Raw genomic sequence first — 22,305 nt, forward strand, 5'->3', positions numbered from 1 at the left:
CTCACCTCCAGCCTAAACCTCCCCTGGTGCAGCTTGAGACTGTGTCCTCTTGTTCTGCTGCTGGCTGCCTGGGAGAAGAGACCAACCCCCACCTGGCTACAACCTCCCTGCAGGGAGTTGTAGAGAGCAAGAAGGTCTCCCCTGAGCCTCCTCTTCTCCAGGCTAAGCAACCCCAGCTCCCTCAGCCTCACCTCACAGGGCTGTGCTCCAGACCCCTCCCCAGCCTCCTTGCCCTTCTCTGGACACCTTCAAGTCTCTCAATGTCCTTCTGAAACTGAGGAGCCCAGAACTGGACACAGGACTCAAGGTGTGGCCTAAGCAGTGCTGAGCACAGGGCACAAGGACTTCCCTGCTCCTGCTGGCCACACTCTTCCTGATGCAGGCCAGGATGCCCTTGGCCTTCTTGGCCACCTGGGCACACTGCAGGCTCATGTTCAGCTTCTGTCAACCAGTACCCCCAGGTCCCTCTCTGCCTGGCTGCTCTCAGCCACTCTGACCCCAGCCTGTAGCACTGCCTGAGGTTGTTGTGGCCAATGTGCAGCACCTGGATTTGTTGAATGTCATCTTGTTGGACTCTTGTTGGACATCTACATGTTCAGAGACTTTGCAGTTGAATCAGTCTCTGTTTATACCTAAGAGCTTGAATTCACTCTCTGAGCAACAAACTCTGCTTGACATAGCTTACAAGCCAGACACAGGAGGTGTACACAGCACGTTCCCTTTCTTGTGGGACATTCTTTTTCTTGTGGGAATTGTGCTTATGGAAACACAACCTCTAAGGAAATGTATTGCACTGCAAACTACAGCCTCATAGACCTGTTTGGCTTGGAAAAGACCTCTAAGATCATCCAGTCCAGCCATCAACCCAACCCCACCATGTCCATCAAACCATGACCCCAAGGGCCGTGGCCACAGGTTTCTTTAAGACCTCCAGGGTTGGAGACTCCACCACCTCCCTGGGCAGCCTGTGCCAGTCCCTGACCACTCTTACCGGAAAGGAATTTTTCTTAATACCCAACCTAACACTCCCCTGGCACGATTTCAGGCCATTTCCTCTCCTTCTGTTGCCTGATACTAGGGAGAAGAGCCCAACCCCCACCTCACTACAACCTCCTTTCAGGGAGCTGTAGAGAGCAATAAGGTCTCCCCTCAGCCTCCTCTTCTCCAGGCTAAACACTCCCAGCTCCCTGTTCTCCAGACCCTTACTCAGCTTTGTTTTTCCATTCTCTGGACCTGCTCCAGCACCTCAATGTCCTTCTTGGAGGGAAGGCCCCAAAACTGAAGCCTGTATTTGAGGTGCAGCCAGCAGTGTTATCTGGTACTATTCATTGTAACCTCCGCTAACAGTCTGAAAGCTTGACTCTTTTTGAGCTGTGTTAGGGTCTGTAGTGCCCTTGCCCCAATGTTTCCTCGCTACTCTTCACTCTGGTAAGAGCAGTATTGCAGTGATGAAGAGGAAGGAGCCACCCTGATCTCCTTAACACTGTGTTAGGGTCTGTGGTGCCCTTGCCTCAATGTTTCCTCACTGCTCTTCACTCTGGTAAGAGCAGTATTTCAGTGATGAAGAGGAAGGAGCCACCCTGATCTCCTTAACACTGTGTTAGGGTCTGTGGTGCCCTTGCCCCAGTGTTTCCTCACTACTCTTCACTCTGGTAAGAGCAGTGTTTCAGTGATGAAGGGGAAAGAGCCACCCTGATCTCCTTAACACTGTGTTAGGGTCTGTGGTGCCCTTGCCCCAGTGTTTCCTCACTACTCTTCACTCTGGTAAGAGCAGTATTGCAGTGATGAAGAGGAAGGAGCCACCCTGATCTCCTTAACGCTCTCAGCTTGTCCTCAGTCCATGACTGCTCTTTCTCTCTCTGTGGCAGCCTGAAACCTTTGGCTTGCAATCTTCAAGAGGATGTGCTCCCTGCAACTGCAACTCCTTTGGTTCCAAGTCCTTTGACTGCACTGAGGATGGGCAGTGCTACTGCCAGCCTGGAGTGGCAGGGCAGAAGTGTGACCGCTGCGCTCATGGATTTTACAACTTCGAAGAAGGAGGCTGCACCCGTATGTAAACTCTCTGTTGCCAGTTTTGGGCTGATTGCTCTGTTGCTTTGTTGGGTTTTTTTATTACTCAGGTTCCAGCTTGGCTGCTCTGGGATCAGTGAGCAAGTGTGGGGTGGGAGAGCAGACAGCGAGGTGGATTAGGAACTGGTTACGAGATAGAGTTCAAAGAGTGGTGGTCGATGGTGCCAGGTCCAGCTGGAGAGCTGTGACCAGCAGAGTCCCCCAGGGCTCAGTGCTGGGCCTGGTCTTGTTCAGCATCTTCAGCAATAACATTGATGAGGGGACAGACAGGCAGAGTCTGCTCAGCAAGTTTGCTGATGACACCAAACTGGGAGGCTTGGCTGAGACACCTGGAGGCTGTGAGTAGAATAGAATAGAATAGAATAGAATAGAATAGAATAGAATAGAATAGAATAGAATAGAATAGAATAGAATAGAAAAGAAAATAGAATGGAATAGAATAGAATGGAATGGAATGGAATAGAATTAGTCATAGAATAGAATTAGTCATGGGGTCTGTGTTGATAGGTTGGACTCGATGATCCTCGAGGTCCTTTCCAACCTAAGTTATACTGTGATACTGTGATAGAATAGAATAGAATAGAATAGAATAGAATAGAATAGAATAGAATAGAATAGAATAGAATAGAATAGAATGCAATGCAATGCAATGCAATAGAATGCAATGCAATACAATAGAATGCAATGCAATACAATAGAATGCAATGCAATACAATACAATACAATACAATACAATACAATACAATACAATACAATACAATAGAGCTGAATTAACCAGGTTGGAAAAGACCTTTGAGATCATCAAGTCCAACCTCTCACCCAACACCATCAACTAAACCATGGCACCAAGCAGCCATTCAGAGACTTGGACAGGCTGAGAGTTGGGCACAGATCAACCAAAAGAGGTTCAACAAGGCCAAGTGCAGAGTCCTGCAGTTGGGCAGGAAGAATAAATGCAGCAGTATAGGTTGGGAGGTGATCTGGTGGAGAGCAGCCCTGTGGAGAGGGACCTGGGAGTGCTGGTGGATAACAAGTTATCCATGGGACAACAATGTGCCCTGGGGGCCAAGAAGGAAAATGGGATCCTGGGCTGTATCAAGAGTCCAGCAGATCCAGGGAGGTTCTCCTCCCCCTCTACTCTGCCCTGCTGAGACCTCATCTGGAATACTGCATCCAGCTCTAGGCTCCCCAGCTCAGGAGGGACAGGGATCTGCAGGAGAGAGTCCAAGGGCTACAAGGATGCTGAAGGGACTGCAGCACTGCCTGGGGAGGAGAGGCTGAGAGCCCTGGGGGTGGTTAGTCTGGAGAGGAGAAGACCTAGAGGGGATTTAATAAATGTTTACAAATATCTGAGGGCTGGGGGTCAGGAGGGAGGGGACAGGGACAGGCACTTGCTGCCTGGGATAGGATAAGAGGCAATGGATGTAAGCTGCAGCACAGGAGGCTCCACCTCAACACAAGGAGGAACTTCTTGACTGTGAGGGTCCCAGAGCCCTGGAGCAGGCTGCCCAGAGAGGTTGTGGAGTCTCCTTCTCTGGAGCCTTCCCAGCCCTGTCTGGATGTGTTCCTGTGTGACCTGTGCTGGATTCTCTGCTCCTGCTCTGGCAGGGGGGTTGGACTGGATGATCTCTTCGGGTCCCTTTCAACCCCTGCCATCCTGACATGCTGTGATTGGCTAACAGATTTTCCTGACAGGTTAGTATTGCCATAGACAGCCCTGTAAATTACTTGGCAAGGATGGTGATTGGCAAGAGCAATAGAAAAACCCAACCCAAACAATAGCTGCAGGTTTAAGGTCAGTTTACTGCTCATCTACCACACTTTGAAGGAAGAGAAATGTCCTTTTCTCTGAGTGCTTTTGCCAAGACAATTTCTGTGCAGTTCCTATGATTTAATTATGGTAAGAGTCTCCTGCAGGGCTATTGAAGGTATCATAGTATCGTAGTATCATAGTATCAGTCAGGGTTGGAAGGGACCACGAGGATCATCCAGTTCCAACCCCCCTGCCATGGGCAGGGACACCCCACACTAGATCAGGCTGGCCAGAGCCTCATCCAGCCTGGTCTTGCCAAATCACAGCAGCTTGAAGGGATTTGGATGGGGGTGGTGGGAATAAAGGTAAAAAATCCCTTTGCTTCTGTTTTGTTTTCACTGTTCTTCCATGGCTGATCCTTTATTTACTCCATTTCATGGAGTCATACAATGTTTTTTGTTGGACAAGCCCTCTAAGAACATTGAGTCCAACCATCCACCCACCACCACCATCATCAACCTAAGACCACCATGGCTATTGAGGTTTGGTGTTGCACACCAAGGGTTTGGTGTTGCACACCAAGGGTTTGACGTGGCACACCAAGCTATTTCAGGGTATGCTGAGCAACCTCCTTTCCAAGTTACAACTTTATGGTAGAGAATTGGTTTGGTTGGAAAAGGCCTCTAGGATCATCCAGTCCAACCATCAACCCAACCCCACCATGGCCATTAAATCACATCCCACAGTGCCATGGCCACAGGTTTCTGGAACACCTCCAGGGATGGGGACTCCACCAGTTCCCTGGGCAGCCTGTGCCAATCCCTGACCACTGCTGAAGGAGCATTGAGGTCCTGAGCCCCACATGTATGCAGCCTGATTCAATCTCACCTGCACTGCTGATACACATAGAAACTGGATACTGAGGTAGCAAATGAAAGCAGCAGAGGTGGCAACAGAATTGTACCCATAATAATGAACAGCATACTGAAAGTTCAAGTCAGAAAGGGACAGACTAGTCACAGTTGGAAGTTTCTGGTGCTGTTAGCAGCAGTGTGAAGGGGCTGGATCAGGCACAAGGAGGAATTCTCTTTTGACAGCAGTAAAACTGGCTTTCCCTTTTTTGCATGGAGGATTTTCTTTTCTCAGTGCTTTGTGCCTCCTGGCCATTGCAATCACCCTCTGAAAGTTTGCCAGCTCTTCCTGTGCACTTGGTCCATGCAGAGACCATGCTCCTGGTTATCACCAATCATTTTTTCCTTTGCTTCTTTCCTCCTTTGAGTGCAGTTGGGCTGCTGGGTTGTAGGATGCTGTCAAAAGAAACCCTGAAGGTGGTTTCTGATACCCCACACCAAAGGATTCACAGCCTTGCAGACCCCCTGTACAGGGGAAGATGCTTTATGTCTCCAACTGTGCCAGGGGAAGGTTAGGCTTGAGGTGAGGAGAAAGTTCTTCACAGAGAGAGTTGTTAGCCACTGGAATGTGCTGCCCAGGGAGGTGGTGGAGTCCCCATCCCTGGAGGTGTTCCAGAGGGGATTGGATGTGGCACTTGGTGCCATGGTTTAGTAGTCATGAGGTGTTGGGTGACAGGTTGGACTTGGTGATCTTTGAGGTCTTTTCCAACTTTATTGAATCTATGATTCTATGATTCTATACCTTGAGCCAGGCTGGATTGTAGAGCCTCATTCTATAGTGTTGTCTGCCATGGGAAGGAAGAGCTCAGAGAGTGCCACCTCAAAAAGTGCAAACACATTGGCACCTTGAGACAGGGAAAATTAGTTCACAGGCTGACAAATGAGAGAGAGTGGAAAACAAATGCAAATGCAGTCATAAAGCCTTTAGCACATACAGGGATGGGGGGGGGGAAATGTAGTTTATTATCATGATTAGTCTCTTACACCAATATTTAACAGTATAAAAGCATGCCTCTACTGTGAAAGGCTCCAGGTATATCAAATCCTGCTAGGGAGAAAGTGCTCAGAAATGAATTCCACAGTGCCAGTTAAGCATGGAATAAAATCTTGGCCCTCTTTTATGTAGCATTTATCCAACAGGAATCTAATTGGATTTGGTTTTTTCCCCTTCTGCAATAAAAAAAGCCATAAAACCTTAAAAAAAAAACAGATAGAGAAAAAGCCCTGCAGCCTCATCAGTTAGAGCTGACATTCTACCAGCCAAGACACAAAAGTGGTTTCTGTTTCTCTGCTGCTTGCCACAGATGTGTTGTGTTGTTCCCTGATTCTTTTCAGTAATGATAGGAGGTAGAAATGTTGCTCTGCCACTCTTTGTGCCTCTGGAACCAATTGGAGCTAAGAATTGGAAGTCTACACAGAATCACAGAGTCATGGAATGGTCCAGGCCAGAAGGGAGCTCCAAAGCTCATCCAGTCCAACCCCCCTGCACTCAGCAGGGACATCCCCAACTCAGCAGGGACATCCCCAACTAGATCAGGCTGCCCAGAGCTCTATCCAGCCTCACCTTGAGTCTCAACTCTCACCTTGAGCCTCAACTCTCTCCCTGGGCAACCTGTTCCAGGGTTCCACCACCCTCATGGTGCAGAACTTGTTCCTCACATCCAATCTAAATCAGCCCTTCTCTGGTTTGAAGCCATTGCCCCGTGTCCTGTCACTGCAGGCCTTTGCAAACAGTCTCTCTGCAGCCTTCCTGTAGCCCCCTTCAGGTCCTGGCAGGCTGCTCTTAGGTCTCCCTGGAGCCTTCTCTTCTCCAGGCTGAACACCCCCAGCTCCCTCAGCCTGGCCTCACAGCAGAGCTGCTCCAACCCCTTGAGCATTCTCATGGCCTCCTCTGGACCCTCTCCATCAGCTCCAGGTCCTTCCTGTGCTGAGGGCTCCAGCCCTGCTCACAGCACTGCAGGGGAGGTCTCAGCAGAGCAGAGCAAAGTGTCAGAATCCCCTGTCTGGCTCTGCTGGCAATGCTGCTCTGGATGCACCCAGGCTGTGATTTGCCTTCTGTGCTGCAGTCTCACCCTGCCTGCTCCTGGCCAGCTTCTCATCCACCAGCACCCCCAAGGCCTTTTCCTCAGGGCTGCTTTCTATCCCCTCCTCCCCCAGTCTGTATTGATAGCAAGGAATGTCCCAGCCCAGGTGCAGAACCCTGCACTTGCTCTTGTTGAACTTCATGAGGTTCACCTAGGCCACCTCTCCAGACATAAGAGCTGTCACATCCCAAAGCCTCAGTCTCCCAAGGACTGAATCCTGCAACATCCTCAAGCCACAGTGTGTCAAAAAATTGTATGCAGCATTCCAAATACTTTGTTCCTGGGCATGGTGGAGGCAGCCTGGAGAAGGTTGATAGTAGGCTGAACATGAGCCTGCAGTGTGCCCAGGCAGCCAAGAAGGCCAAGGGCATCCTGGCCTGCATCAGGAAGAGTGTGGCCAGCAGGAGCAGGGAAGTCCTTGTGCCCTGTGCTCAGCACTGCTTAGGCCACACCTTGAGTCCTGTGTCCAGTTCTGGGCTCCTCAGTTTAGGAAAGCTGTTGAGAAGGTGTCCAGAGAAGGGCAAGGAGGCTGGGGAGGTGCTTGGAGCACAGCCCTGTGAGGAGAGGCTGAGGGAGCTGGGGTTGCTTAGCCTGGAGAAGAGGAGGCTCAGGGGAGACCTCATTGCTGCCTGCAACTCCCTGCAGGGAGGTTGTAGCCAGGTGGGGGTTGGTCTCTTCTCCCAGGCAGCCAGCAGCAGAACAAGAGGACACAGTCTCAAGCTGTGCCAGGGGAGGTTTAGGCTGGAGGTTAGGAAGAAATTCTTCCCAGCAAGAGAGATTGGCCACGGGAATGTGCTGCCCAGGGAGGTGGTGGAGTCCCAATCCCTGGAGGTGTTTAGGAAGAGCCTGGATGAGGCCCTTGGAGCCATGGTTTAGTTGATTAGATGGTGCTGGGTGATAGGTTGGACTTGATGATCTCGAAGGTCTCACCCAACCTGGTCTATTCTATTCTATTCTATTCTATTCTATTCTATTCTATTCTATTCTATTCTATTCTATTCTATTCTATTCTACTCTACTCTACTCTACTCTACTCTGCTTGTAAATACAGCTTTCATTTGCTTCCATCTGAGTTGGTCATACTGGGTCAGTGTTGATGGGAAACTTCAACCCACCACAACAGTCCATGCCTTGATTTCTCCCATTCTGTCCTCCTTGCAGTCACTTCAGCCTCAGTTGACCTCTGCTGCATTGCTCCAGGCTGGGGTTTCTCTGGGTTTGCTCTGCCTTTGCTTCCCCACTGTGCCTGGAGATAGCTCAGAGTCAACCTTACAGTGAGAGGGCTTTGGAGGAAAGATCTTAACCTGCTTAGGGTCTGCTCTCCAGGGGTCACACAAAGGGGTAACTCTCCCTCTGCTTTGTTTTCCCCTCTCTCCCATGAAGCCTGTGACTGCTCACGCTTCGGTGATAACTGCGATCCCCTCAGTGGCCGCTGCATCTGCCCCCCCAACACTGTTGGAGAGATGTGTGACAGATGTGCACCAAACCACTGGGGCCACGACATTGTCAGTGGCTGCAAGGTGAGTGCATCTCTCTTTTCTCTCTGGTTTACCTCTTTCCTGTGGGGGTAAGTGCTGAAGTTGGCAGCTAGAACACAGCTGGAGGCTCGCAAATCGTGGCTGTGGTGCCCACATTGGTGGTCTGTTTGCTGAACACCACAGATCTGCTGCCTCAGGTGGGCAGCCTGGAACACCCCACACCCTGCTCACACTGCTGCCACGCTGAATCAGCATCCCCCTGGAGTCTGCTTTTTCTGCTGTAGCTGTGTGTAGTGTGCCTGAGGAGAACACCACAGCACTGTACAGTCAGAGGACATAGAATTGTCTCAGTTGGAAAAGAGCTCTAAGATCATCCAGTCCAAACATCAACCCAACACCACTATGACCACTAAAACATGTGCCAACACCACCATGACCACTAAACCCTGTCCCCAAGTGCCATGGCCACAGGTTTCTTGAACACCTCCAGGGATGGGGACTCCACCACCTCCCTGGGCAGCCTCTGCCAATCCCTGACTACTCTTGCAGCAATTCAATGATTCTTAACACCCAACCTAACCCTCCCCTGGCACAGTTTCAGGCCATTTCCTCTCATTCTATCACCTGATACTAGGAAAAAGAGCCCAACCCCCACCTCACTGCAACCTCCCTTCAGGGAGCTGCAGAGAGCAATGAGGTCTCCCCTCAGCCTCCTCTTCTCCACATCAAACACCCCCAGCTCCCTCAGCTGCTCCTCCCCAGCCCTGTTCTCCAGACCTTCCCCAGCTTTGTTGCCCTTCTTTGACATGCTTCATCTCCTCAATGTCTTCAATGTCTTTTCTGTAGGTGAGGGCCCCAGACTCAAGGTGTGGCCTCACCAGTGCTGAGCAATGTGCCACAATCACTTCCCTGCTGGCCACACCATTGCCAGAAGAGAATGCTGGTAGCCTTTGTGGCCACCTGGGCACACCCTGGCTCATGTTCAGCTGCTGTCACCCAGCACCCCCAGGACCTTTTCTGCTGAGCAGTTTCCAGCCACTGTGCCTCGAGCCTGGAGCCTTCATGGGGTTGTTGTAACCCTAGTGCAGGACCCAGCACTTGTCCTTGTTGAACCTCATACAACTGACCCCATGGATCCCACCTGGCCAGGTCCTTTTGCAGAGCCTCCCTAGTATCACAGTATCATAGTATCAGTCAGGGTTGGAAGGGACCACAAGGATCATCCAGTTCCAACCCCCCTGCCATGGGCAGGGACACCCCACACTAGATCAGGCTGCCCAGAGCCTCATCCAGCCTGGCCTTAAACACCTCCAGGGACAGGGCCCCAACCACCTCCCTGCACAACCCATTCCAGGGCTTCACCACTCTCATGGGGAAGAACTTCCCCCTCACCTCCAGCCTGAATCTCCCCACCTCCAGCTTCATTCCATTCCCCCTAGTCCTATCACTCCCTGAGATCCTGAGCAGTCCCTCCCCAGCCTTCCTGGAGCCCCCTGCAGATCCTGGAAGGCCACAATGAGGTCACCTCAGAGCCTTCTCTTCTCCAGACTGAACAGCCCCAACTCCTTCAGTCTGTCCTCACAGCAGAGCAGCTCCAGCCCTCTGCTCATCCTCCTGGCCCTTCTCTGGACACCTTCCAGCACCTCCAGATCCCTCTTGCAATAGGGGCTCCAGAACTGGAGGCAGTACTCCAGGTGGGGTCTCCCCAGAGCTGAGCAGAGGGGGAGAATCACCTCCCTTGCCCTGCTGGCCACACTTCTCCTGCTGCAGCCCAGGAGCTGATTGGCTTTCTGGGCTGCAAGTGCACACTGAGAGCTCCTGGTGAGCTTCTCCTCCCCCAGCACCCCCAAGGCTCTCTCCTCAGGGCTGCTTTCCAGCCAGTCCCTGCCCAGCCTGCATTTGGGCCTGGGATTGCCTCCACCCAGCTGCAGGACCCTGCCCTTGCTCTTGTTGAACCTCCTGAGGTTGGCTTGTGCCCACCTCTCCAGCCTGTCCAGCTCCCTCTGGATGGATCCCTTCCCTCCAGCGTGCCTGCTGCACCACACAGCTTGGTGTCATCAGCAACCCTGCTGAGGGTGCACTCAGTGCCACTGTCCATGGCACCCACAAAGATGTTGAACAAGCCTGGTGCCAGGGCTGATCCCTGAGGGACTCTGCTTGTCCCTGGCTTCCTCTGGGCCATGGAGCCATTGACAGCCACTCTTTGGGTGCAGCCATCAAGCCTCCCTGCCCTCAAGCAGATCAACTCTTCCACCCAATTTAGTGTCATCTGCTTACTGAGGGTGCCTCAATTCCCCCAAGCAGATCATTGTGATAAAGACAGTAACCAGGAGTGGCCGTGGGCCTGAGCCCTGGGGAGCACACAGCAGTACATAGCTGTAGGACTAGAGGAAACTGACAGTGCCTTTGCAGAGCAAATTTCCTTTGGCCCTGGCTGTGATACCACTGGGGATTAGTACTTGAAGCTGACTTGAGGAGAGCTTCAACTTGTGCATAAAAGACAGGAAGGAGAGAAGGCAACAGCCACCTTTAGGTGCAAATGTACTTGCTTCCCACGTTCTTAAAGGAGGAACAAACCTCCTCATCAGCCTTTAAATCCTTATTCCAGCCTTTGACACAGAGTTAGCAGAAAAATAACCTGCAGGGAAGAAAGGAAAAGGAATAGAGAAACAACAACAGCATGGCAGAGCCCAGGAGGGCTGCTGGGAATGTCCCCCCCTTCAGTTCAGGGGAGCAGCATTCAGTTAAGATGGGAGACTGGTGACAGGGAATATCTTTAGCAGTTCAAATGCCTTCTGCTCTCTGCTGCTCTTGTTGGTGGTGAGGGATTCACAGGAGTGCTGCAATTACTCCAGAACTCTGAGTCTTGTCTGAACATGGTCATACACCACTAATGCTCCTTCTTAAAGAGGCTGTTTTGTCATGTAGCTCAGGCTGCAAACTAATTACTGAGAATGATTTCTCTCTCTCTTCTTTTCTTGTGTGCATGGAAAACTCCTCCTGTGAAACCTCTGCTGTGCTCCTGTGATACAGACTCTTGGCTTCTGAAACCAGCTTAATGAGGTTGAAGACCCCTGTTTGAAATCTGGAGTGTGCTCTCTGGTTGTCTCTTATGTGAGCACATTAGGCTGACAGCTCCATGGCACCACCTAAATTAATAATGATCTATCAGCCCACAGCTCTTTCAGTCTGCAGCAGCTAATTCCTGCAAAGTGAGATGTGAACCTCCTGCCTGGCACTCTTTGCAGGAGCTTTCCAGGGCTGTCAGAGCTCAGGGGCACAGGGAGCAGTGCCTCAAGCTGATGGCTCAAAAACCAGAGAGTCTGATGGGAATTTAGGGTTTGATCTTGCACACCAAGGGTTTGATGTGGCACACCAAGCTATTTCAGGGTATGGTGAGCAGCTTCCTTTCCAAGTTACAGATTTATTGTAGAGAATTGGTTTGGTTGGTAAAGACCTCTAAGCTCATCCAGTCCAACCATCAACCCAACACCACCATGGCCATCAAACCATATCCCCAAGTGCCATGGCCACAGGTTTCTTGAACAACTCCAGGGATGGGGACTCCACCAGCTCCCTGGGCAGCCTGTGCCAATCACTGACCACTCTTGCAGCAAAGAAATTATTCTTAATATCCAACTTAAACCTCCCCTGGCACAGTTTCAGGCCATTTCCTCTCCTTCTGACACCAAGGAGAAGAGGCCAAACCCCACCTCACTCCAGCCTCCCTTCAGGGAGTTGTAGAGAGCAGTGAGGTCTTCCCTCAGCCTTGTGTTCTCCAGACTAAACACCCCCAGTTCCCTCAGCTGCTGCTCACTGGACCCACTCCAGACCCTTCACCACTTTTGTTGCTTTTTTCTAGACATGGCTTTTATCAAGGCCTTTCCTGTAGTGAGGGGACCAAAACTAAACCACTATTGAAGGTTTGGCCCCACCTGTTCAAATGTATCCTGTAGAATAAGATCCTTCCTGTCAGAGGGCAGCCAGTCACTAGTGGTGTGCCCCAAGGATCAGTGCTGGGCCCTGTGCTCTTTAACATCTTTGTTGATGATCTGGATGAGGGGATTGAGTCCATCAGCAGTAAATTTGCACATGACACCAAGCTAGGGGCAGGAGTTGATCTGCTGGAGGGTAGAGAGGCTCTGCAGAGGGACCTGGACAGGCTGGACAGATGGGCAGAGGCCAAGGGCAGGAGATTGAACACATCCAAGTGCCAGGTGCTGCACATTGGCCACAACAACCCCATGCAGAGCTACAGCCTGGGGTCAGAGTGGCTGAGAGCAGCCAGGCAGAGAGGGACCTGGGGGTACTGGTCGATGGTAGGCTGAACATGAGCCTGCAGTGTGCCCAGGCAGCCAAGAAGGCCAATGGCATCCTGGCCTGCATCAGGAAGAGTGTGGCCAGCAGGAGCAGGGAGGTCATTCTGCCCCTGTATACTGCACTGGTTAGGCCACACCTTGAGTCCTGTGTCCAGTTCTGGGCTCCTCAGTTTAGGAAGGAGGTTGAGATGCTGGAAGGTATCCAGAGAAGGGCAACAAAGTTGGTGAGGGGTTTGGAGCACAGCCCTGTGAGGAGAGGCTGAGGAGCTGGGGCTGCTTAGCCTGGAGAAGAGGAGACTCAGGGGTGACCTTATCACTCTCTACAACTACCTGAAGGGAGGTTGTAGACAGGCGGATGATGGTCTCTTCTCCCAGGCACCCAGTACCAGAACAAGAGGACACAGTCTCAGGCTGCACCAGGGGAGGTTCAGGTTGGATGTTAGGAAGAAGTTCTACACAGAGAGAGTGATTGCCCATTGGAATGTGCTGCCCAGGGAGGTGGTGGAGTCGCCGTCATTGAAGGTGTTCAGGAGGAGACTTGATGTGGTGCTTGGTGCCATGGGTTAGCTGTTTGGGTGGGTTGGATTGGTTGATGGGTTGGACATGATGATCTTGAAGGCCTCTTCCAACCTGGTTTGGTTTATTCTAATAAAGGTTTATTCTAGTAGCAATCTAGGAGTCTACCATTGAAGTCTAACAGTGAAGTAATTTCTCTGGTGGTCAGGAAAGATTGAATCTGAATGTTTCCCTTCTATAATGACTTTTGCTCTAGATGGACTTTCCAGATCAGAAGAAAGGTGCTGGAAAACAGAAAGGGACCTGGGGGTGCTGATTGACAGCTGCATAAACATGAGCCAGCAGTGTGCCCAGGTGGCCAAGAAGGCCAAGGGCATCCTGGCCTGCATCAGGAAGAGTGTGGCCAGCAGGAGCAGGGAAGTCCTTGTGCCCTGTGCTCAGCACTGCTTAGGCCACACCTTGAGTCCTGTGTCCAGTTCTGGGCTCCTCAGGTCAAGAAGGACATTGAGAGACTTGAAGGTGTCCAGAGAAGGGCAAGGAGGCTGGGGAGGGGTCTGGAGCACAGCCCTGTGAGGAGAGGCTGAGGGAGCTGGGGTTGCTTAGCCTGGAGAAGAGGAGGCTCAGGGGAGACCTTCTTGCTCTCTCCAACTCCCTGAAGGGAGGTTGTAGCCAGGTGGGGGTTGGTCTCTTCTCCCAGGCAGCCAGCAGCAGAACAAGAGGACACAGTCTCAAGCTGTGCCAGGGGAAGTTTAGGCTGGAGGTGAGGAGAAAGTTCTTCCCAGAGAGAGTTGTTAGCCATTGGAATGTGCTGCCCAGGGAGGTGGTGGAGTCTCCATCCCTGGAGGTGTTCAAGAGAGGATTGGATGTGGCACTTGGTGCCATGGTTTAGTCATGCGGTCTGTGGTGACAGGTTGGACTTGGTGATCTTTGAGGTCTCTTCCAACCTTAGTGATACTGTGAGACTGTGATTCTGTGAAGTATTGATGTAATGAACAGTTGTGCTCAGAAATGGAATCCACATCTTCCTATTCTCTTTCGCAGCTTTGTGTCCTCAGTTTTGGCAAGTCTCTGTCTATCATGGTTTGAGTTGGGAGGGACCTCATCTGCTTCCAACTCCCCTGCCATGGGCAGGGACACCTCCCACCAAGTTGCTCAAGGCCTCATCCAGCCTGGCCTTGAACACCTCCAGGCAGGAGGCAGCCACAGCCTCCCTGGGCAACCTGTGCCAGAGTCTCACCACCCTCACTGCTGAGAATTTCTTCCCCATCTCCCCTCTCAATCTCCCCTCTTCCAGCTCAAAGCCATTGTCCCTCATCCTGTCACTCCCAGCCCTTGTCAAATGTCCCTCCCCAACTCTCCTGGAGCCACCTTCAAATACTGCAAGGCTGCTCTAAGGTCTCCCTGGAGCCCTCACTTCTGTCCTATGGTAACCTGTGCTGCTGAGACTGAGTTTGCTTCTACAAGCTGAACTTCTCTATCTGAGATTCTGGTCACATCAGTGGTCACAGCAAATGTCCTGTGATAAATCTGCAATCCAGTCACAGTAATAGCGCTGAGGGATTCTGCTGTTCTTTGGAAGCCTGCTGCTTTCCCTGAGGCTGACTTCTGCAGCCAATATGTAGACCCCCTGGAAATTCACCTATTTCTGTCCTTGCCTGCCCATTGGAGTCTCATTCTGTGAGCCAGTTTACTCCCCAGTGCACCACATGACTAAATCTCTGTCCCTTGCAGTCTGCATTAGTGCCAGCTAAGAGTGGTCTGATGGATGAGTAATTAACCTGGAACTAGATTCCACTGGCACCACTGCCCCTGAGCAGTGCCAGCTGTAGCAAAGTGGTACATAGGAAGGTTCTGTGAGGGTGACAGAGCCCTGGAGCAGGCTGCCCAGGGGGATGTGGAGTCTTCCTCTCTGGAGATACTCAATACCTGCCTGGATATGTTCCTGGGTAGGAACACATCTGGTGTAGGTGATCTGGTGTAGGGATCATACTTTCATAGTTTCATAGTTTCATTCAGGGTTGGAAGGGACCACAAGGATCATCTAGTTCCAACCCCCCTGCCATGGGCAGGGACACCCCACACTAGATCAGCCTGGCCAGAGCCTCATCCAGCCTGGCCTTAAACACCTCCAGAGACAGGGCCTCGACCACCTCCCTGGACAACCCATTCCAGGGCTTCACCACTCTCATGGGGAAGAACTTCCTCCTCACATCTAGCCTGAATCTCCCCACCTCCAGCTTCATTCCATTCCCCCTAGTCCTATGACTACCTGAGATTGTGAGAAGTCCTTCCCCAGCCTTCTTGTAGCCCCCTTCAGATCCTGGAAGGCCACAATGAGGTCACCTCGGAGCCTTCTCTTCTGGAGACTGAACAACCCCAACTCCTTCAGTCTGTCCTCATAGGAGAGGTGCTGCAGCCCTCTGATCATCCTTGTGGCCCTGCTCTGGACACATTCCAGCATGTCCATATCCCTCTTGCAATAGGGGCTCCAGAACTGGACACAGTACTCCAGGTGGGGTCTCCCCAGAGCTGAGCAGAGGGGGAGAATCACCTCCCTTGCCCTGCTGGCCACACTTCTCCTGCTGCAGCCCAGGAGCTGATTGGCTTTCTGGGCTGCAAGTGCACACTGAGAGCTCCTGGTGAGCTTCTCCTCCCCCAGCACCCCCAAGGCTCTCTCCTCAGGGCTGCTTTCCAGCCAGTCCCTGCCCAGCCTGCATTTGTGCCTGGCATTGCCTCCACCCAGCTGCAGGACCCTGCCCTTGCTCTTGTTGAACCTCCTGAGGTTGGCTTGTGCCCACCTCTCCAGCCTGTCCAGCTCCCTCTGGATGGATCCCTTCCCTCCAGCTGTCTGCTGCACCACACAGCTTGGTGTCATCAGCAACACTGCTGAGGGTGCACTCAGTGCCACTGTCCATGGCACCCACAGAGATGTTGAACAAGCCTGGTCCCAGGACTGCTCCCTGAGGGACTCTGCTTGTCCCTGGACTCCCCTGGGCCATGGAGCCATTGACAGCCACTCTTTGGGTGCAGCCATCAAGCCAGTTCCTTATCCATCCAGTGGTCACCCATCACACCCATGTGTCACCAGCCTGGAGCCCAGGATGTGGTGTGGGACAGTGTTGAAGGCTTTGCTCAGGTCCAGGTAAACCACATCAGCTGCTCTCCCCTCAGCTATTAATTTTGTCACCTGCTCATAGAAGGCCCAGCCAGCCAGGAAGGATTTAGGAAGGGCAGGTCCTGCCTGACCAACCTGAGCTCCTTCTATGATCAGGTGACTGCCTGGTGGATGTGGGGCAGGCTGTGGATGGAGTCTGCCTGGACCTCAGCAAGGCTTTTGACACTGTCCCCCACAGCAAACTCCTGGCCAAGCTGTCAGCCCCTGGCTTGGATGGGAGCACACTGCGATGGGTCAGGAACTGGCTGGAGGCTGAGCCCAGAGAGTGGTGGTGAATGGTGCCACAGCCAGCTGGCAGCCAGGCACCAGTGGTGTGCCCCAGGGAGCAGTACTGGGCGCTGTGCCCTTTAACATCTTTATTGATTATGTGGAGGAGGGCATTGAGTCCATCAGCAGTAAATTTGCAGATGACAGCAAGCTGGGGGCAGGAGTTGATCTGCTGGAGGGTAGAGAGGCTCTGCAGAGGGACCTTGCCAGGCTGGACAGATGGGCAGAGGCCAAGGGCAGGAGATTGAACACATCCAAGTGCCAGGTGCTGCACATTGGCCACAACAACCCCAGGCAGTGCTACAGGCTGGGGTCAGAGTGGCTGAGAGCAGCCAGGCAGAGAGGGACCTGGGGGTGCTGGTCGATGGTAGGCTGAACATGAGCCTGCAATGTGCCCAGGCAGCCAAGAGGGCCAATGGCATCCTGGCCTGCATCAGGAAGAGTGTGGCCAGCAGGAGCAGGGAGGTCATTCTGCCCCTGTACACTGCACTGGTTAGGCCACACCTTGAGTCCTGTGTCCAGTTCTGGGTTCCTCAGTTTAGGAAGGAGGTTGAGCTGCTGGAAGGTGTCCAGAGAAGGGCAACAAAGCTGGGGAGGGGTCTGGAGCACAGCCCTGAGAGGAGAGGCTGAGGGAGCTGGGGTTGCTTAGCCTGGAGAAGAGGAGGCTCAGGGGAGACCTTCTTGCTCTCTCCAACTCCCTGCAGGGAGGTTGTAGCCAGGTGGGGGTTGGTCTCTTCTCCTAGGCACCCAGCACCAGAACAAGAGGACACAGCCTCGAGCTGCACCAGGGGAGGCTTAGGCTGGAGGTTAGGAGGAAGTTCTACACAGAGAGAGTGATTGCCCATTGGAATGTGCTGCCTGGGGAGGTGGTGGAGTCCCCATCACTGGAGGTGTTCAGGAGGAGACTTGGTAGGGTGCTTGGTGCCATGGGTTAGTTGTTTAGGTGGTGTTGGATTGGTTGATGGGTTGGACATGATGGTCTTGAAGGTCTCTTCTAACCTGGTTAATTCAATTCTATTCTATCCTACTGGAATTCTATTCTATTCTATTCTATTCTATTCTATTCTATTCTATTCTATTCTATTCTATTCTATTCTATGATCTGGTGTAGGTGATCCTTCTCTGGCAGGGGGTTGGACTGGATGAGCTTTGGAGGTGCCTTCCAGCCCCTAACATTCTGTGATTCTGTGGTCTGAACATGTCTTGCAGAGGATTTACACAGAAAGGCCTTTTTAGACAGTTACTTAGAGGTTTTCAGTTAATTTTGTCTGCAAAGTATCCTCATGACCCTGACCCTTTTGGGCTGATTTGATTTCACTGCCTAAGTTCTCAGTGATAAGTAATATCTGTTCAAGAAGAAAATGGTGTTGTAAATGTATTTTAGTGTAATTGCTTGACCCTTGTTGAGTGAAGATAAATGCCTAGCCTGCTAATTCAGATACATTCCCTTCAGGCAGTGCAGACTCCCTGCTGCAATTGCTTTATTGATACATGAAAGTTGCTTTTTCTTTGTGGTGGTGTTTTGAGTCATAGAATTGTCAGGGCTGGAAGGGAGCTCAAGGCTCAGCCAGTCCCAACCCCCTGCCATGGGCAGGGACACCTCACACCACAGCAGGTTGCTCATAGCCACCTCCAGCCTGGCTGCAAACACCTCCAGGCAGGAGGCTTCCACCACCTCCCTGGGCAGCCTGTGCCAGGCTCTCACCACCCTCCTGGGGAACAACTTCTTCCTCACAGCCAATCTCAGTCTCCCCATTTCTAGTTGTGCTCCACCCCCCCCAGTCCTATCCCTCCCTGACACCCTCAAATGTCCCTCCCCAGCTTGCTTGGAGCCCCCTGCAGATCCTGCTAGGCCACAATGAGGTCTCCTGGGAGCCTTCTCCTCTCCAGCCTGCACAACCCCAACTCCCTCAGTCTGTCCTCACAGCAGAGCAGCTCCAGCCCTCTGCTCCTCCTCCTGGCCCTTCCCTGGACACCTTCCAGCCCCTCCAGAGCCTTCCTGGCACAGAGGCTCCAGCACTGGCCCCAGAGCTGCAGCTGTGGTCTCAGCAGAGTGGAGCAGAGGGGCAGAATCCCCTCCCTGGCCCTGCTGGCCACACTTCTCTTGCTGCAGCCCAGGCTCTGCTTGGCTCTCTGGGCTGCAAGTGCTCCCTGCTGGCTCCTGCTGAGCTTCTCCTCCCCCAGCAGCCCCAAGGCCTTTTCTTCAGGGTTTTGGTGGTTGTGTTGTTTGTTGGGGGTTTTGCTGTTGTTTTGGTGTGGTGGTGGTGGTTGTTGGTTGATTGTTTCAGAAGCACAGTTGTCATTTTCTCCTTGTCTCTCTCATTTCCAGCCCTGTGACTGCAGCCTCGTTGGAGCCCTGAGCCCTCAGTGTGACTCCAAATCCGGTTGTTGCTTCTGCCGCGCTGAGTTCTCCGGGGATAAGTGCACGGAGTGCAGGCCTGGCTACTGGAATTACCCACACTGTGTTGCCTGTCAGTGTCTCCTGGCAGGCACTGACCCTCAGAGCTGCGATGCAGCGACGGGGAAGTGCTCCTGCAAGGATCCCAGTGGCCAGTGCAGCTGCAAGGTAGGAGAGTGAAGGCTGCACACGGCTGCTGGGAAGTTTAATTTGTGCTTGCCTGTTCCAACAGTCCCTGCAGGCAGATCCTGCTGGGTTTCACAGTGCCTTTGCTAACTGCTGTGGGAGCAGTGCAACACTTGAGTGTTTCTCAGCATTTCACATGCTGACACTTTGCAGAATCCTAGAATGGTGGCTGCTGGAAGGGAGCTTGGGGATACTTCCTCCCTGGGAGCATTCAAGGCCAGGTTGGATACGGCCTTGAGCAGCTGAGTCTAGTCCCTGCCTGTAGGGGGGAGGTTTCATAGAATCATAAAATGGTTTGGGTTGGAAGGGACCTTAAAGATCATCTTGTACCATCCACCCCTGCCATGGCCAGAGGCTCTTTCCACTCATCCAGATTGCTCAAGCCCCCATCCAACCGTGTCTTGAACACCTCCAGGGAGAGGCCATCCACAGCTTCCCTACACAACCCATTCCAGTGCCTCACCACCCTCACAGGGAAGAATTCCTTCCTAATGTCTCACCTAAGTCCAGCTTCTTCCAATTTGAAGCCATTACCCACCCCCATGACCTGTAACTCCATGTCTTTCTAAGAAGTCCCTCTCCAGCTCTTCTTTAGCCACTTTCAAACACTGGAAGGCTGCTCTAAGGTCTCCCTGGAGCCTTCTCTTCCCCAGGCTGAACAGCCCCAGCTCCCTCCACCTGTCTTCAGAGGAGAGGTGCTCCAGCCCTCTGATCAGCTTTGTGGCCCCAGTCCTCTGATCATCTTTGTGGCCCCAGCCCTCTGATCATCTTTGTGGTCCCAGCCCTCTGATCAGCTTTGTGGTCCCAGCCCTCTGATCATCTTTGTGGTCCCAGCCCTCTGATCAGCTTTGTGGTCCCAGCCCTCTGATCAGCTTTGTGGCCCCAGCCTTCTGATCATCTTTGTGGTCCCAGCCCTCTGATCATCTTTGTGGCCCCAGCCCTCTGATCATCTTTTTGGACCCCTCTGGACCCACTCAAGAGTCAAGGGACAAAACAATTCTCCTCAGATATCTAGTGGAGTTCTTCCAGTAGGAGGATGCCCACTGCTCATACCTGCAAAGAAGGAAATCTGCTCACAAACTTTCCACCTCTGGACCAGGAGCAGCTGATCTCTAACATCCCTTCCAACCTGAGCCATTCTATGATAACCTAAGCTAAAGAATGTGTATTACACGTGGAAATGAGGGTTGAAAGTGCCAAATCCTTCGGGAGAGTGTTGGTTTCCTGTGTAAGCTTTGGGAAGTTGGATCTGTGGTTTAGATTGGCTAAATCACATTACCCCGAAGAGAAAAAAAGGGGAGGAGGGGAGCAGGAAAAGCCAAGCAGGGCTCTCAGATGGGTGATTTCCTTTCAACAGCCTTGGTCTCAGTGTGAAATGGGTTTGAAAGGCTCTGCATAAGTGATTGTGTATCTAAGCCCTATCTGGTGTAGCTTTTTATTTGGCCTAATTGAAAAGTGAGAATGAAAGCATTGCCATTACAGCAATGAAACATTTGAGCCTTGTTAATCTGGCTCAATCATGTGGAAAACAATCAAGGAGGAGGGGAAAGCTTTCTTCACTGCAGCCTTTCCATTAAAATCCATTTCACAGCAAGAACATTCAGTGCTCCACCTTCAACGTTCTGACTTGGCAAAGCTAATTCCCCTTAAACAAAAGGCTTGATTAACCCTGGCAGCTTCAGAAGGCCTTCTTTTTGTGTCTTATCCATCAGCTACTGAGCATGTCAGGCCCAAAGTGGCGTTTTTCTGTGCTTACAACTGTCAGTGTGAAGCCAGCATGCCTCGCTCAGAGCGTCTCAGTGGATGCAGATGCAAATGCCTCAATTACATTAATTGTGTGTGTTTGCATACACTCCAGAGGAGAAGCTGGAAAGTTCCTTGGGTGTTTCCTTGTGATGGTTGTTGTTCCTTTCTGCACACTGCTGCTGTCATTCCTGAGGGGTTTTTCTTTTGCTCACTATTAGGTCAAAATTAACCTTGCCTTTACATATCAGAGTCACAGAATTGTTAGGGCTGGAAGGGAGCTCAAGGCTCAGCCAGCTCCAACTCCCCTGCCATGGGCAGGGACACCTCACACCACAGCAGGTTGCTCACAGCCACAGCCAGCCTGGCTGCAAACACCTCCAGGCAGGAGGCTTCCACCACCTCCCTGGGCAGCCTGTGCCAGGCTCTCACCACCCTCCTGGGCAACAACTTCTTCCTCACAGCCAATCTCAATCTCCCCATTTCTAGTTCTGCTCCATCCCCCCCAGTCCTATCCCTCCCTGACACCCTCAAAAGTCCCTCCCCAGCTTTCTTGGAGCCCCCTGCAGATCCTGCAAGGCCACAATGAGGTCTCCTGGGAGCCTTCTCTTCTCCAGCCTGCACAACCCCAGCTCCCTCAGCCTGGCCTCACAGCAGAGCAGCTCCAGCCCTCTGCTCCTCCTCGTGGCCCTTCTCTGGACACGCTCCATCCCCTCCAGATCCTTCCTGGCGCAGGGAAGGATTAGGAATTTTAACTTACTCTAATTCTTTTGAACTGTTCTTTCTCTTCCAGGTGAATGTGGAAGGTGTCCACTGTGACAGGTGCAAGCCTGGTACCTTTGGCCTCACTGCCAGCAACCCCCTTGGCTGCAGCAGTTGCTATTGCTTTGGCGTGACCACGCGGTGCAGCGAGGCGCGGGGGCTGGTGCGCACGTGGGTGAGTGGGGGACCGCTGAGCCATGTAATGTGGTAATGTTGGTTCCTGCTGGCATCTTTTAGGCAGGCACTGAGAGGCAGCTAGAAAATGCCAAGCATTTAAGCAATCATTTCCCTCCCCCCCCACCCCCCGTATCCTCTAGAAGTGGAGAGAGCAGCAGGTTCTGTTAGACAGTCGGGGTCTAGCAGACAGGAAAAGCAGCGAGGGGAGAGCTGCCCTCGGGCTAAAGGGAAGCTATTAACAACCAGGAGAGAGCAAGCTGGTCCTGTGGGGTAATTACACAGACCACTGCCTTGTGACAGAATCACTGCTACACAACACACAGCCTCCCAGACTCACACAATGCCAAGTTGGAAGGGACCCCAAGGACCAGAGAAGGGCAAGGAGGCTGGGGAGAGGCCTTGAGCACAGCCCCGTGAGGAGAGGCTGAGGGAGCTGGGGTTGCTTAGCCTGGAGAGGAGGAGGCTC

The 22,305-nt window shown here is 52.4% G+C and overlaps 1 protein-coding gene across 1 annotated transcript in view; it reads left to right on the plus strand.

Annotated features, from left to right (window-relative positions):
• Positions 1-22,305, plus strand: part of LAMA2 (laminin subunit alpha 2) — a 252,291-nt gene that overhangs the window by 66,589 nt on the left and 163,397 nt on the right. Inside the window, 4 exon segments of the mRNA XM_068167889.1 lie at positions 1,869-2,049; positions 8,202-8,338; positions 18,903-19,139; positions 21,694-21,837. Of these exon segments, the coding sequence (XP_068023990.1) occupies positions 1,869-2,049; positions 8,202-8,338; positions 18,903-19,139; positions 21,694-21,837 (699 nt within the window).

The sequence above is a fragment of the Melanerpes formicivorus genome, unplaced genomic scaffold (genome assembly GCF_026170545.1).
Source record: "Melanerpes formicivorus ecotype bairdi unplaced genomic scaffold, bMelFor1.0.p_v2 SCAF_124, whole genome shotgun sequence".
NCBI lineage: Eukaryota > Metazoa > Chordata > Aves > Piciformes > Picidae > Melanerpes > Melanerpes formicivorus.